Source organism: Myotis myotis, unplaced genomic scaffold (genome assembly GCF_014108235.1).
Source record: "Myotis myotis isolate mMyoMyo1 unplaced genomic scaffold, mMyoMyo1.p scaffold_m19_p_5, whole genome shotgun sequence".
NCBI classification, from domain to species: Eukaryota; Metazoa; Chordata; class Mammalia; order Chiroptera; family Vespertilionidae; genus Myotis; species Myotis myotis.
In genome coordinates, this window is record NW_023416357.1 from 107,156,326 (window position 1) to 107,173,006 (window position 16,681).

The following is a 16,681-nucleotide window of genomic DNA, read 5'->3' on the forward strand; positions in this document are numbered from 1 at the left end:
AAGGTGTGTGTTTTTTAAAAAAATCCTATTAAGATCTTTTATCTTCAAATTCTAAATCTCTGGCAAGACAAACACCACACTTGCAACGTTACGCCAGATCTGTCATTTTTTAAAGGTAGATGATTCATAAAGGAATTCTGGACCACAAAACACACCGGCAATCCGCTCAGCCCAGTGGCCTTGGCCGCTCCTCTGGCGCCAAGCGGGCGTCCCGCGGGGGCACCACCGCAGTGTCCTGCTGTCGCGGACACTGGCCCAGACACGCTCACGCCCGCTCCCTTGCCCACCCCAGTCGCTGCTTAAACGCCATCCTCAGCAGGAAGGCCTTCCCTGTCCACCTACCCAAAGCAGCACCTCCCATCCCAACCCCGCCGCCCCCGCCGCTCTGCTCTGCTGCCACGGTGGCCGACGGCCTCTCTGTGGGGACAGGGCTTGTCTCTCTAGTTCCTGCTGTCCCCTCGCAGTGACGCAGCGGCATCCTGGACCGTTTACGCCAACAGTAACCCCGCTGGCGGCATCCGTAAGCATTAGCCCTCTGTCCACGGCAGCGCTGGCTGACGCTTAGGGACACGGCTCTCGAGATACTGCCTTTCAGCCGGGCTGCCTCCTCCAGGGCACCAGGCTGGGGTGCAGAGAATGCGCGGGTCCAGAGGGTGAGCGGGAGGCAGGCGACCTCCTTGGGCCTTCCCAGCAGGGAGGCGCCGTGCGGATCGCTCGTGTAGATGCCCCTTGCACTCTAAATCGCTCCCTGATCGATCTTTCCAGCAGTGCCACGTCCTGCGGAAGCAGGTCTCCTCATGGTGGGAGTGACGCTTGCAGGGCACGAGGACCTGCCGCTTAGCGCTGGTGACCGGAGCCGGCGCATCTCTCAAGGGTCCGCGTCCTCTGTGCAGGTGGGAACAGTCCCCTTGTGAAAATTAGATGTGACCAGGAAAGTGAAAATAATTCCTAAACCAGAGGGAGAATCCGGAGCGAGGCAGGGGCAGGAGGCCGGTGCCTGAGGGGGGCCCGCGAGGCTTGGGAACCGGCCCCAGGGCCACGCTCCCCGTGTGCGCGGCAGGAGTCCGGGCGCCTCTGCACACCAGTGTCCTTGCCTACCCGGGGCAGCAGCCGCCCAGAGGTGCCGAGGGCAGCGTGGGGACCCCTGCGGGCTGAGCAGGGTCCGGCGCGGCCTGGCACTCGCAGGGCCAGCTCTGCTCTTGTCCTTGTCGTCACCACTACGAAGGCCATTCTGGTGGCAGCTCAACACACTGGACTGGCAAAGCTCAGGCGCGTCCAGCGGGCGTGTGTCCGGTGCTGTGTTTAGGGAGAACCACCCAGCACCCAGGTCGTCAATCCTTCCCTGTAACGTGGGATGCCAGTCCTCTCTGTCGCAATACCTTTAGGGAGCCCAGGAAGAAACCAGTGCTTGAATGGTACACTCAGATGGGAAGCCAGTTCCTCTCTGAGGGATGGAGCACCAGGCGCGTCTGCGCAGGTGGGAGAGGGGCAAGGCTCCTGAGGGCACAGGCCCCGCACAGCCGGGCACAGGCAGTGCTGCGTCCCGCCCCAGGGTTCCAGGGGAGTGGACATTGTGATTCACACTCAAAGGCATAGTTACTGCAAAGCCCCTCGGAGCCTGGCTGCCTGGGTTCAATCCTGGCCCTGAAGCACCAGCTGTGCGGCCTCAGCCCCCTCACCTGTGCGATGGGATGAGGGCAGGACGCATGCTCCCTCCACGCCGGCGAGATCTGGACACTGCCCCGGCCTCCAGGCCCCCAGCGTGGGCTCCGGCCACGCAAGACGAGCACCCGCTGCATCGCACGCTCTGGGCTCTCTGGGTCCAAACCTCTTCCCGGAAGGGCCCCAGGCAGGGAGCAGCCTCTGCGAGACCGGGCCCTGCTCTCCCATCCCAGGAAGCACACTGACACGCCGCCCAACAGTCAGGAGTAATTTCCAAGTTAATGTATCGTTTTTAAAATAGTCAATTACAAATGAAGACGTTGAACTTCAGCAAATATCCATCACAGATGACCGATTTCTCCCAGTCTCAACACGCGCAACTGAAACTGAAAACCACTCCGCAGGCCCAGCCCCCGCCTTGAGACAAGGTCTCCGTCCAGTCTATTCACCAGGCTGAGCCCCCTTCCCCCGCGGATGCCGCCAGGCAACTTGGGGACCACCGACGGAAAAAGAGAAGCCTGGGAAGGAAGGGACTAGAGCAGCGGTTCTCAACCTTCCTGATGCCGCGACCCTTTAATACAGCTCCTCATGTTGTGGTGACCCCAATTTCATTGTTACAAATTGAACATAATTAAAGCATAGTGATTAATCACAAAACAATATGTAATTATATGTGTGTTTTCCGATGGCCTTAGGCGACCCCTGTGAAAGGGTCGTTTGACCCCCAAAGGGGTCGCGACCCACAGGTTGAGAACCGCTGGACTAGAAGCTTGAGGGTCTAGTCTAGTCCGGTCGCAGCCCCCACGTGCATTCCCTGAGGCTTCACTCCCCACCTTTGCCAGGTCCCCAGATGACGTGAGTTACTGCTCACTTGTATTGTTCTTTGCACTGACTCCCTAAGTCGAAAATTTTATTTTCAAAGCAAACATGAGTCACCTTTGGAGCATAATAATGAACCAACTCTTAGAAACTGTTAAACAACGGGAACGAATCAAGCATTATCCTGCCTTTCCCATGTGAACTGCACCCTGGGGAAGCAGGCACTAGATGAGGGAATCTTGTGCTTTTTCATTAAAGGATTCAAACTAATAATTGCAGTGGGGGCTCTGGCCTCCCCTCCTTAGGTGTGGAGGCCAAGGTCTAGTTTAAGCAGGAACAAGGCTAAGCGGTCTTACAGGGATGTCTCTTGCTCTCAGAGTTGGAGTCACAGTCTACAGCAGCTAGAGCACAAATGTCCCCCCTCGGGAGCCACAGCTCTGAGCTCACACCTAGGGGTCCTCCGAGGGCTGTGTCCTCAGGCAACCCCTCGTCCAAAGAGGTCCATGCCACGGGGGGAAGGTACTGGAGCCCCAGGCAAAGGGCCCAGAGGGCTGCCCACCGCCACCTAAGCACAGTGCTGGACCTCTGCCCACATCCCCACCTGCTGCTACATCGCATATTGTGAGGCCGAAAGTCCTGCACTTCTGTCCCAAGTGGCCTCTTGCTGTGAAAGGCCCTGCTGCGCAGGTTGCAAAACCCACCAAACCCATCGGCTGAGTCCCTGCATCTTTGCTGAGGCAGCACCTGCCTCCGGGGAGAGCGTCTCAGGGCCGCTGAGAAATGCTCAGCAGCCTCTCTGGGCCCACATTCCCCCGTCGCCACGGGCAGCACCCAGGTGCCTCTGGGACAGCTTTGGCCCAAACCCACTGAACCGCCCGAGGCAGAGCGCCAGGCCCCGCACGAGTTACCATGGTCTGGAAGCAGGAGTGCAGCTGGGTCAGGAAGGGTGGCTTCCCGGGCAGGGCCAGCACCCGCTTCTCCACCATGGTGCACTCCACGTCGTCGTCCTGGATCACCACGTCCTTCTTCAGGATCTTCACGGCGTAGAGCTCGTCCGTGCCTTTCCGCTCGGAGAGCATGACCTGGGGAGACACAGCAGGGCAGGCTGGGTGGAGGCCGGGCGCCGGGGGAGCTCGTCAGTCACATCTCCCCGGCTTTGTCCACGGGCTCCCACTGGCTCTAAACACCCACAGACCTCACACTTGCAGTGGCTCAACCCAACCAACAGACGGTTCCAGAGCAGCGGCACCTAGCGGTCCCTTCGGGATATGGGTCAACGCCCAGCCACGTGAGGGCAGGTATGTTTGCCTGTTTGTTCTCTAGTGTAACCCAAGACGCTGGGATAGTACCTGGCACACAGTAGATGTTCGATAAATATTTGTGGGAAGAGGGGATTCCTGATCAAACTAAATATGGGGCTCTTGTTCCCTTATCATTTAATATTCATTATGAGCCTGTAAGCACTGGGGGTACAGCAGTGAACCAGCAGCAGCATGCTCTGACTCTGTGCTCCAGAGCGGGAGAGAGACTTCAGACCTGATCACAGGACGGTGACAGTGGTATTCCAGCGCCTCTCCTGTTGCCCAGGGCCTCCATCCATGAGCCTGGTCCCAGCCAAGGCAGGTTAGTCATTGGTGTGGCTCACGACACATCAACATTGTCACTGGTCGGGGCTGCGCCAGAGGGAGCAGTGACCAGCAGGTACCATTCCCTAGAAGCCTCTAAGGAAGAACCTTCTGATTGGGCAGTGGACCCACCTGGCCATAGCTGATCGGTAGATGGCTGACCTAAGCTGAGCCAATCAGATTCTCTCCCTAAGGATTTGCAATTAGGAGACTACAAGTAGTCAGTCCTGGGCCCTGAGAGAACACAGAGCTGCCGACAGTGGTTCATTTCACCACACGCACACGCAAGCGAAGAAGAACGAAACAGACGTGTGAGGAGAAGGTGGAGAATGAGCAAAGACCTCGATTTCCAGCTCCCGGTCCCAGCCTCTCAGGAAGCTGGGTTGTGTCCCATTAGAAAACTCCCTAGCCCTCCAATAAAACCATCCTTACATTTAAATTAAGTTAGTCTGAGTGCATTTATGCTTCTTAGCGGTCCTATAAGACAAAGTTATTGCTTGAGTAGCTCAAAGTCTTAATGAAAATACAAAATTCAGGAACCCCTTTAACACAAGGGCAAGTTTCTTTCTTTTTTTTTTTTTTTTTTTACATTTTTATTGATTTAAGTGAGAAAGGGAGAGAAAGAGATAGAAACATCAATAATGAGAAAGAACCATTGATCGGCTACCTCCCGCACGCCCCACACTGGGGGCCCCACACTGGAGATCGAACCCACAACCCGGGCAGGTGCCCCTGCCTGACTGGGAATCAAACCGTGACCTCCTGGTTCATAGGTCGATGCTCTACCACTGAGCCACGCCAGTTGGCGCAAGTTCCTTTCTTTACAGAGACAGTGCCTCTGGCCTGTGTCAGAATCCACCCCCCCCCCCCCCCCCCGGCCCCAGCTCAGCACAGCTTCCCAGCCCTCCTCCCATCCAGAAGGCTCTGGGCGTGGCCCGGGGTCTGCACTCTAACCATGGCCCCCTCTCCTCTGGAGTCTAAGCGCCAAGCGTGTTGCTGTGAGGGACTCTGAGGTACCATCAAAACCGACTCACTCACTATGGGGGTGAGGCGGTGTCCAGAAGTAAAACACTCCTTCTGTCTTATCTTCCTAACAACGTCTCGGCAGTCATTCACGGGGAGAAGGGACGTTTCCTTTTTCCTTAATATTCTAGTCAAGCTTTCCTTTTTGTATTAAAGTCTAGTTGGCACACAGCACTATTTTAGTTTCAGGTGTACCACCTAGTGATTCCACATTTGTGTGCCTGACGATGTGATCCCCCATAAGTCTAGCGCCCATCGGTCAGCACACAAAGTTATTAGGGACGACTGGCTATTCCCTGTGCTTTCTCTACATTCCTGTGATTATCCTATATAATGAAAGGGTAAAATGCAAATCGACCAAACGGCAGAAGGACCAGTTTCTATGACGCGCACTGATCACTAGGGGGCAGACGCTCAGCACAGGAGCTGCCCCCTGGTGGTCAGTGAGCTCCCACAGGGGGCGGGCTGCTCAGCCACAAGCCAGGCTGATGGCTGGGGAGAGCAGCAGGAGCCTCTCCGGCCTCTGCAGTAGCGCTGAGGGTGTCTGACTGTGGCTTAGGCCCACTCTGAGGGACCTTCCCCTCCTTTCCCCCAGTGCATGAATGTCGTGCACCGGGCCTCTAGTTTATAACTGGAAGTTTATGTCTCTTATTCCCCTCCAACTTCTTCAAAGAAGCTGCCATTCTACAGGAATATTGCTCAATAATAACAAAACACATGTGTCCCCACCCGACCAATGCACGTGGCCCCAGGTGGGTTCCAAGGCAACAGCTTCTGTCCGTTTCTCTTGGGCGCCTGCCTCTGGAGCCCTGAGGTCACTGTGCTGGTGAAGCCACAGAATGAGGTCACGCAGAAAGACCCTACCACCACATGCAGAGCCAGGGGCCCAGGTGGCTCTTCCAGGTGTGTCAGCCCCAGCTGTCCCAGCTCCGGCCACAGAGGACAGACCCCCAAACCAGACCCATCAGTGAGTACCCCAATTCCCTGACCCCCAGGGGCTACAAGAGATGAGAGATGATTGCTGTTGGTTTAAACCTCTGAGTTCTGGGTGACTTGTTAATGCAGCGATAGACACCTGAGGGGAGGGGCCTAGCCTGGGGCCCATGAAGATAACCTCACCACGCCTTACACACTCTGTGCATCACCTCCTTTAATCCCCGCGAATGTGGAGCGTGGGCACTGCTCCTGCCCCTGCTTTACAGGGGAGTTAGGTGACTTGTCTGCTAGGAAAGGCTCTTGCTGCGTCACCTGTGGCCTAAGTCACGCTCAACCACACCCCTTCTCGCTCCCCGAGGCCCAGGTTCCAGTTCTGTGCTGTGAGGCTGCCGCCTGCAGGTTATTGCTGGGCCCCCTTTTCCCTCCCACCCACCTGCTCAGACTTGGGACCCTGTGGACTGATTCACAGCCACAGGGGGAGAGTCACTGCCTTTCCCCGCTCACACCACACGCTCGTCGCGATGAGCTGGGCTCGGTGGCGTGCCCGCGACAGGACGGACACGGCCCTGGTTCCTCACAGCAAGTGGCTTAAGAAGCCCTGCCCTCTCTCCTGGGCCCTGAGCATCAGCAGGGAGAACGGCGGGAGGCAGCCGGCGCTCCGGCCCCGACAGCATGCGTTCCTTTAGGTGGAAGGGGCCGTGGATTAATGGTCAGGAGCTTCCACTTCAGCCAATAGCAACGGGGCGGGGGGAGGGGGGCTGTTTGTTCGCTGTCCTTCCTCTGCCGGTGGCATTCCAACCAGAGGAAAGGATGTGCGCAGTGATGTTCTTATCAAACCCAAGCCACACCTGCTACCCACGCATCTTCTGGGGAGACGTGAAGACAGCAGGCCTCCAGCGACCGCAGAGAATGGAGAGGGGGAGCGCAGGGCGTCTGGCTGCAGAGCAGATGACGAGTGAGCCAGGGATCCTGGCTCCTGGCACCAGCCCAGGCTCCTGATGGTGGGCACGGACTCCAGAAAAGAAGACCTGGTACCTGTCAAGCTCTCCCACGTGCTAGCGCTGGACCTTGGAAGGTCATGTGACTTGCTGGGCCTTGATTTCCTCATCTGTACAGCAGGGAGGCCCACGATACTCAGCTGTGGGTGGTGCTGAGGGGACTTGGTCGGGTAAGGTGTGCGCGGTGCTGGAGTGAGGAGTGCTAATAGCCAGCGGGTGTACTGGCTTCCATGGCTCCGCAGCAAAGACCAGAAACTGGGGCCTGAAGCAACAGGAACTTGCTCTTAGTCTGGTGACCAGAAGTGTGGGATGGGGGGGGCGGGGCTGTTTCTAGAGGCTCAGAGGCAGAGCCTGCCCAGCCTCTCCAGCGCCACGTTGGCCAGCAACCTGGGTGCTCCTTGCCTGGCTCCGTCACTCCAGCCCGTCTGTCTCCACACGGTGGTCTTGCCTGGGTCTCCGTGTCGTGCCCAAATGGCCTCTGAAAAAATCACCAGTCACTGGCCTGGGCCACCCTAATCCAGCGTGTGCTTGTCTTAGCTTGCCTGCACCTGCCAAGACCCTGAGTCCACACAAGGTCGGGCACAGGCACCGGCCCTTGGGACCCAAGCACGGTCGGGGGAGGCCGTTGTACCCACCGCAGTGCCATCATCAGCCTCGTCCACCAGCACCAATTTCCGGTTCTCAGCAGGCGAAGGAGATGCGCCCTGAGGGAGCTGTGTGTCCACTGGCTTACTAAGGGGGTCAGGCAGAGACAGGCAGGGACCACGGACCCACCGCGCACTTCCCCATGTCAACAGCCGCCCTCAGTTCTCTTACATCAGCACGTGTGGTCAGCTCTACATTCAAAAATACCCACCCTCGTTCCGGGGCGAGGTGCCAGGACCTCCGGCCCGCTGTCCACAGCGCCCCTGCCTAGTTCTGCCTGCCCATCCTCAGCCCGCTCTCCTGCTGGCTGGACCCCGCCCCCCACATGACATGCCTGCAGTCTGCCCCCTGCGCCCTCCTGAAAGAGGTCCCCCGACCACCTTTTCTGAAGCTGCAGCCCTCTGCCGCTCCCCATGCTCTCCCTCTGCTGTGTTCTTCTTCACGGTACTTGCCACACCTGGCCCTCTACTAACCTGTTTTATTTCCTTCCTGGAACGAACCTCCATGAGGGTAGCTATTTTGTTTGCATCGTTCACTCTTCTCTCCCCAACATCCAGCACATAGTAGGCACTCAATGAATAAGTGTTGAATGAATGAATAAGTATATTTGAGTGGAGGAAGCAGCTAAAAAACAAACAAGCCCCTATTGCAGGGGCGGGCAAACTTTCTGACTCGAGGGCCACAATGGGTTCTTAAACTGGACCGGAGGCCGGAACAAAAGCGTGGATGGAGTGTTTGTGCGAACTAATATAAATGCAAAGTAAACAGCATTACATAAAAGGGTACGGTCTTTTATTTCAATAGTTGTATTCATTTCAAACGGGCCGGATCCGGCCCGCGGGCCATAGTTTGCCCACGGCTGCCCTAGATGTTGGTCACTAAAGATCTTCAGCATAGTTTAGCACATACGCCTATATCCAACCCACATTTCACAGGAATTGGAGGTAGCATTCAAGATTATATAACACAAACGAGGATTTTATGCTGTGTAAATTATACCTTGATAAAGCTAGTTAAAAAGCATGACATAGCAGCCTTGGCTGTTGTTGCTAAGTGGTTAGAGTGTTGGCCCCTGCCCCGAAGAGTCACAGGTTTGATTCCCAGTCAAAGCATTTGTTTGGGTTGCAAGTTTGGTCCCTGGCCTGGTCTCAGGGTGCTCGGGAGGCAACCAATCAACATGTCTCTCACACATCGATGTTTCTCTCTCTCTCTCTCTCCTGCTTCTCTCCTCCCCATTCTCTCTTCCCCCACCCCTCCACCCTTCCCTTCCATTCCCTCTAAAATGGAAAAAATATCCTTGTGTGAGGATTAACAAAAATATAATAGAAATAAATTATTACATAGCTGTGCTGATTACATAGTGTGCATATATATTATATATTTGTGTATGCATGTGTGCAACTCCACTGTATATACAGGGTGGGCAAAAGGAGGTTTATAGTTGTATGTGAAGGCTTATTGTTGTATTATTATTATACTATTTATTATTAACCTACTTTTGCCTACCCCTGTATATTATAAATCTTATGTGTGTGTACTCTCAGCTTTCTAGAAGCTGAAGGCACCAGAGATACATGAACAGAACAAAAGTTCCTGTTTTCTACAAGGAAATAATTTCTTAGGAGAAACACAAGCTTTCCCTAGAATGTAGGTCTACATGAAATATCTGTGGTGCTGCCGTGGCTGATGTTCTCAGTCGCGGGCCTATATCAGGAGAGCAGAAGGAGGAGGAGGAAGAGGAGGAGGGGGAGGAGGAGGGGGAGGAGACCCAACCACCTAGCCATGCGGGCCTGCAAGCTACAACACAGGGACTGGGAAGGATCTTAACTGATAAACTCAGGCGGGGAATCTGAGAGACAGACAGGCAGGCAGGCAGGCATTCGGGGATCATCAGGCCCCGAGACACTAACTTAGCAGAAGAGGATCCGTGAGGTGCCATGAGCTGAGGTGGGCATGGAGAGAGAAACTAAAGCCAGGTGTGTCAGCTGTGGGCCTTCAGGGGATCCCTCCCCTCCCCCCCACGCCTCTCACACTAGGGAGCGGCTTGTGGGCAAGGCTGGTGCAGGGCTGGGGGCTGACCCACTGCCAGGCCTGTCCCCTCTCTACTTTAGGGTTCCACCTCTTTGAGGGACACTGCTCTGGACCCAGTTCCTGCTTGGGTGCCACCCAGTCCCTCGGAAGACCTGTCCGGGGTACTTGGGAGAGCTCAGTGCTGCGCTTGGCAGGTGCAGTGATCCGCCCCCACCCCCATCCTTCCCAGACTGGCCGTGCTGCTCACGCCCCTGAGCCATGTTCCTCCAGCTGCACCTCAGAATCCCAGGAGGTCTGAGGGCGGGGCCTGCGCACTCCATACCTTCCATCAGAGCTCTGAGCACAGGGCCTTCCTGCCAGCCAAGCCCCTGGAGGCTGGCGGTGAGCTGGCAAGAGGCCCCCAACACGGCACTGAACCAGGGGAGAGAGCACTGGGTGACACCGTCTGCCTGCACTGCCAGGGACAGCCACCCTCCTCCAGAGTGGATCTTGAGAGAATTTGGGTGCAGTGGGTTACAAAATGAAAGTTAGCTTCGGCACCCTCCTTTGGCAGGTATCCTGACAAGTTATTTGAAGTAAGACTGAGATTATGACGTTCACAGAGTGATCAGCTGGAAGTTTATATCTAATCAGAATCATAAAATCGTAGTAGGAACAAGTTCTGCTCTGGAATCATGAGTTCAAATCCTAACTCTGTCATGTGCTTGCTGTGTGATCTTGGGCAAGTTGCTCAACCTCTCTGAGTCTCAGTGCCCTTGTCCTTACAGGGCATAACAATAGTTCCTCCCCGTGTGAGCAAGTGACATAATAATGCAGGCACAGCAGGTGCCCGGCACACAGCAAGCCCCACTGTTACAGTGCGAGCATAATTATGGGGATTAAGAGGGACGTTCCTACTCCTTCTGTGGGATGACAGACAGTGGGCCAGAGCACAGACCAACGTTCCTGGGCAATCTGTCTCAGCAGGTCCTTAGGCAGAGCCCGGAGCGAGAGGAAGCCCATCCTGTCTGCCCAGAGGCGGGCTGGGCAGGAGCCTCCCAGAGGGGCCAGAGGGCTCCACGGAGCTGCATGCCCGGCACAGACAGGACTTCCCTGTGGAATCAGCAAACCATCCGTTAACCTCTAAAATTCCAAAGAGGGGAGGGGCTGTGTGGCTTCCAGGCCCCACAGACTCGTCTTTTCTGGCATGGAGACTTGCCAGAGCCCTTCTTCAGACCAAGCAAAGGTGAGGGGTGGCCTACGCCACCCACCCGAGAAACAGAGGCCTGACACGAGGGCAGGGGATCTTGTAGCAGCTGGACAATGGGGTGAGATGCAGGCACAAGCCTGTTAGCTCACAGGGCGTGTGGAGAGCGTGACACAAAGACAGAGCTCAGTGCACTGCTCGTCTCGGCTGGCGAGGCCTGCACCTATGCGGCTCTCCCAGCATGCAACGCTCCCCTTCATGAAGGGCCCTCACACAGTCTGGGTCTTCTTTTTCCAACTTCGTGGAGTCGTTTTTATCTAGGTTCTCTTGAAGACCCTAATTTCAATTCTCCAAAGTGCACTTTACCATTCAACTCCGGGTCAGATTTCCTCAGCATGTCTACCCACACATACATGTCACACTAATCGAACAGGAAGTCGTGTGGTTTGGGGAGTCGAATGCACCTGTCTCTAGCAGCAAACACATGAGCAGCCTAGAAACGACTTCTGGCTTCTAATGGCGCTTTGGAGCAGCCACTGGGCAGACTGGCTAATTGAAGAAGCACTTCAGGAAAAATTGAGAAGTGGGAGAGCGGGGAGAGATGCTAATGGGGAGTTAATAGCGTGGATCTGGGCAGGGCTGAGCTGCTGCGTGGACGTGATTTCAAGTTGACTAGACAAAGCTGAGAGCAGCTGCAGCGATGCTCAGAGCACATGGCGTGGTCATTTCATGATTGATTATGTAAGGTTTTCTATACTTAAAATAAAAACTCTTTACATGGTTACATACTGCCTGCCTCCAACTACCTGACATTCTGGGAAAGGAAAACCATGGAGACAGTGAGAAGCTCAGTGGTTGCTAGGGGGTAGGGGTGGAGGAGTGACTAGGCAGAGCGCAGAGGACGGGGGCACTGGAGAGACTCTGCTGACACCACAGGGGGGACCATGTCTTACACAGCTGCCCAAGCACAGGATGTGCGTCATCAGCGGCGACCGTGAGGCGCACGTGGACTCTGGGCGATAGCGAGGTCAGTGTAGGGCCATCGTTGCCATGAATGCACCACTCCGGTGCGGGTGCTGATGGGGGGGGCATGGGTCTGTGCAACAGACAAACAGTTTTCAGGCCAGAAGCCAGGCTGACAGGTGGCACGCTTTAAATCCTTTAAGTGATGCCATGTCACCTTGGATTTCATCAGGCTGAAGTTTTGCCACCGGCAGAGCAGGCCCAGGGAAGTGTGAAGCATGGCGGTGCTTTGGCCTCCATCCCGCTCTCAGGACTTGCTATTGTGAAGTAAATGTCACTGCACGCCTCCCCCCCCCCCCCCAAATGACTCACAGCGATTGGGGATGGAGGAGCGGGCAGGAGAGCTAAGCCTGGAAGGAGCCTCTGTGCTTCACTGGAGAAGTCCCGCTGGGTTTAAGAGAAGCGTTTCACTGTCGATTGGGAAACGCAAAAGGACGACTGTTTAAAACTCTGGCTGCATCGCTTCCAGCCACTGGTGCCAGGGAACTGACAGCACAGGGCCGAGAAGTACCAATTCCAGGTACGGAAGTGCCCTTGTGAGCTCAAATCAATGCGCTGACATGTGTGTCTAGTCCAGTGGTCGGCAAACTGCGGCTCGAGAGCCACATGCAGCTCTTTGGCCCCTTGAGTGTGGCTCTTCCACAAAATACCACGTGTGGGCGCGCATGTACAGTGCGATTGAAACTTCGTGGCCCATGCGCAGAAGTCAGTATTTTGTGGAAGAGCCACACTCAAGGGGCCAAAGAGCCGCATGTGGCTCGCGAGCCACAGTTTGCCAACCACTGGTCTAGTCAATTGTCTTTGAATCATATGCTAGATTACACAAAAGTAGATGGTTAAAACGAAAACAGACTTAGGTTCACTGTTTTTACATGGTCCCCGGGAAAACAGACCACTAACTGATGCCTTTCACGGAAAGAAAATGCAGCGAAACACGTAGGGCCCACCCCTCATTCATTTCAACAAAGAGCTGCACACAGGAAGCACGTCCCTGCAATCTGCCCTGCCCTGGGCATTGCCCCGTGTGCCACGGCTCCCTGCGCCCTGCGCCTGCGGGTGCGGTGGGGGTGCGGGCACGGGCTGAGCGCAGTGAGCTGTGCAGCCTTGGCTTGCGGGCAGGAGCCAGGCTGTGGGGTGTGAGCCGCACCCCCTCTGCAGGGCTCCAGTTCCACCCTCTGCTCTCCCAGCTCCTCACGGAAAGTGGAGACTACAGCCCCCCCTTCTGCCCCCAGGTCATGGTGAAGACTCAATGAACAGTGCGTGTGAAACACTAAGACACATCCTCAGAGCTCAAACCCCATCACCATCCTGCAATGGTTTCAGGGAGGTCGGTTCATGATGGGAAGCAGACGGCGTAAGGGGAGCTGCAATAAGCGAGGGCCTGTTTATGCACCTTAACCATCTATGTCTGCACATCCAACATAAGTGCACGGGGTGGGCCATAACCTACAGGGCCATAACCTACAGGGCTGTTTTAGACGATGGCCATGCTGCTGGGGGACAGGAACGCATCGCAGCAGAGCTGTGAGCCTCTGAACCAGCTCAGGAGGATGTAGGTGCGGTGGATGCATGGAGGGCGGTGGGACCTGCAGCTCAGGAATGGGACCAGTGGCCGTGAATGACCCGCTGAGACAGTTCCCTGTTAACAGGCGCCAGCTGGCCCTTCAGTGAAAGGACCAGGTTTAACTTCGGATTGTTTTTCCCAAAGAGCCAGGCAACGTTAAAGAACACGCAGACTTCAACTCGCGTGTTTTCCCCCTTTTCTCAGGGAAGCTGCGCGTCCCACGCCCGCTTTCCCGTCCTCGGGCCAGCCTTCCTCAGGCTGGATAAAAAAATGCGCGCCCCCTTGGCCAATCGAACCACGTGGATCCCTGAGCCACAGCTTCCCTTTCCTGGGACGTAAACTCTAGGTGTTCTCAGCCTGGGGGTGAGACGCTGAGAACTGAGAGCAGCAGACGCTGAGGGAGGTGGTGGGAGGCAGGGCCCAGAAGCAGGGTGACAGGCGGGGGCCAGGACAGACCATGGCAGTGGGGCTTCCGGAAGCCCTCGCCTTCCCACAGCACGCCCTGCCCTGCCTTTGGCGCCGGAGACACACAGAAGCATGCCCCGTCTTTCCAGTGAATCCCCCGTCCTCACTCCCACTCGGCGGCTGCTTCCTGCAGGACAGGGGGCTGGAAGCCCTGCTTCCAGGCACCTCCCTTTCTCTATTGTAGCTGTCTTGTTGGGGAAAGGGACCCTTGTACATTCTTGTCTGTCCCTTACTGTGTACTCAGGAGCGAAGGCGGCAGAAGAGCCAAGCCGGCCCCTGCACGGGAAGGGCCTGGAAGAATTGGGAGAGTGAGAGGGCCTCGCAGGATTTGGGGAGATGAGTTGGCAAAAATGCACAGCAATCAGAGTCGCATATGAAAGACTGGGGGCTGGGAGGAGGGTGCTGTAATTGGGATGGAGCCAAAGAGAAGGCAGGAAGCAAGAGCAGACAGCAAATGTGAACTGGTTCTCTGGGAGGAGGGTCAAGCGGCAGCAGCAAAGGCTGCCAGCTGTCTGGAGCCTGTGATCCAGGAGCTCCCGTGGGGCAGGCAGGCAGGCGCGCAGCAGGTGATACAGGGAAGGGCTTGTCTGCAGGGTTATAACCGCGCCCAGTGCCTGCACCTGAGCCGTGCATCCACCCACCGGTGAGACTAAGAGGAGGGCGACCCCACCGCAGGAGCGCCAAGACTTGTGAAGAGGCCTTGGCTCCGGTTTGAACCACCCTGACTGTAATCTCCTGTGGCAATTTCTTCCTGTCCTGTTTCAGTGCTGCTTGGTTCCAGCAGGAGACGCTGCCACCGGGGCCTGGAGCCCTGGATGCCCTCTGTGCCCACCCAAAGCTCACACGAGTGACCAGGGGCCTTTCGGGAGACGAGCGTGGAGGTTGCTGAGGACGTGCTGCTGGGGAGCTGGTGCCAGCCCCCAGGGCCAACTTCAGGAGACACGCTGCGCAGCGTGGGGAAGGCACGGCCCTTTTTAGGGGCTCATGGGAGGGTCTTCATTTCTTTCAAATCACAGGAAATGAAGAACTTTTAGGCTGAAGAAAGGCTTTAGGATGTAACAGGAACACACTTGCCCTGATAGCGATGCAATCACAGGACACACGCTCTACGTTTCCCGAGTGGGAGGAGGTGCCCATGTCACTGTGCACGATTCTGAAGCTCCTCCCAAAGGAAGCTCGAAGGGCGGGGGCGGGGAGGGGGGGTAAGTGCCCCGAAGCAGAGAGAGCACCCTGGTGATGGGAAGAGGCAACTGGAATCACAAAACTTCGTTTCAAATCCGGGTCCTGTCTCTTTCCAGCTGTGCGGCCTTGGGGAGGTCACGCAACCTCTCCTACTCACAATTTCTTTCTTTTTTTAATTAAAAAAATATTTTTATTGATTTCAGAGAGGAAGGGAGAGCAAGAGAGAGATAGAAATATCAATGCTGACAGAAAATCATCGATTGGCTGCCTCCTGCACACCCCCTACGGGGATTGAGCCTGCAACCTGGGCATGTGCCCTGACCAGGAATTGAACTGTGGCCTCCTGGTTCCTAGGTCGACGCTCAACCACTGAGCCGTGCTGTCTGGGCTCTGACTCCAAATTTCCATAGAGGTATAACAGGTCAATATCAGTAACTGCCGTGCAGGGCTGTGGTGAGAATTAACATGATGTCATGCATGTGAATCCATGCATGGTCCCTGGCAATTAGTAGGAGCTCAGTAAGAGTTGGAGCGATGGGTGGGGGTCATGGAATAGGACTCGGGTTGAGGGCTAGAAGAAATGGAGGTGGGGGCTGAATAGAAAAGACTTGGAGGATCCCATGAGCTGAAGCCTCAGAGGAGGCGAGAGGGCAGAGGGCAGCGGCCAGGGGAGTGAAGCCCATTCTCGTGGGCCCTCTCGGGAATCCCTGCCGATGGTGCAGTTCCAATGCGCGTCCCCACATGGATGGTGGACAGGCCCAGAGGGATGTGGGAAGAGCAGAAACCCGAGCGTCCGTCAGCGTACGGGCATGCAGCTAGTCTGATGGCAGAGGCGCAGTGAAACACCGAGGCGTGCATACTGCTTAGCACGTGGAGGGAAACAGAGGGAGAGGGAGAAAACGAGGAGGGAGAGTGGTTAACCTCCCCACGTATGTCTGTGGCACAGAGAAGGACCTCTGTGTAGAGTAGAAATGCAAGAGTTAAGTGTCTGCAATTGAGAACCCAAGATCGCACGTATCTAGACCAAACCTGGTCAGTTAAGTGCCGCTAACTAGCTGTGTGGTGTTAGCAAGTTATTGCCACTTTCTGCGTCTCCTTTCTCATCTGTGAAGTGGGGATGAGAGTCCTGCATTACAGCGTAAGTGTGAGCCAGTGCATTAGAGCACTTAGCAGAGCCTGATGCACAGGGAGGGCTCAGAGCGCCAGGGGTGCTGTCACCATCGTCGCCATCGCCATCACCGTCGCCATTGCCACACCACCACAACATATGTTCCGTGAGGACAGATATTTTGTCTCTTTTGTTCACAGCCATGTCCTTTGCCCCTAGAAGAGTGTCTGGCACATAGTAGATGCTCAATAAATACTTCTTAATGATGCCCGTCAGAGAGCAGTTACTATAAAAGTGATAACGTCTCCCTGGAATGGGGTGTGGGGCCAACCTGAGCCCCAGTTCCTTTCCCTCACGCCTGCCCTCTGCCGCCACAGCTTCCACCACACCGTGTCCTCAGATTGGAGAATTAGG

General features: G+C 55.9%; 1 protein-coding gene across 5 annotated transcripts in view; it reads right to left on the reverse strand.

The window, feature by feature from the left end:
- The window catches only part of PRKCB (protein kinase C beta), a 299,355-nt gene that overhangs the window by 46,688 nt on the left and 235,986 nt on the right, over positions 1–16,681 (reverse strand). For all 5 annotated transcript variants that reach the window (XM_036308214.1, XM_036308213.1, XM_036308217.1 and 2 more), the window contains one exon: positions 3,390–3,563. In XM_036308214.1, coding sequence (XP_036164107.1) covers positions 3,390–3,563 — 174 coding nt within the window. The remainder of the gene's footprint in view (positions 1–3,389; positions 3,564–16,681) is intronic.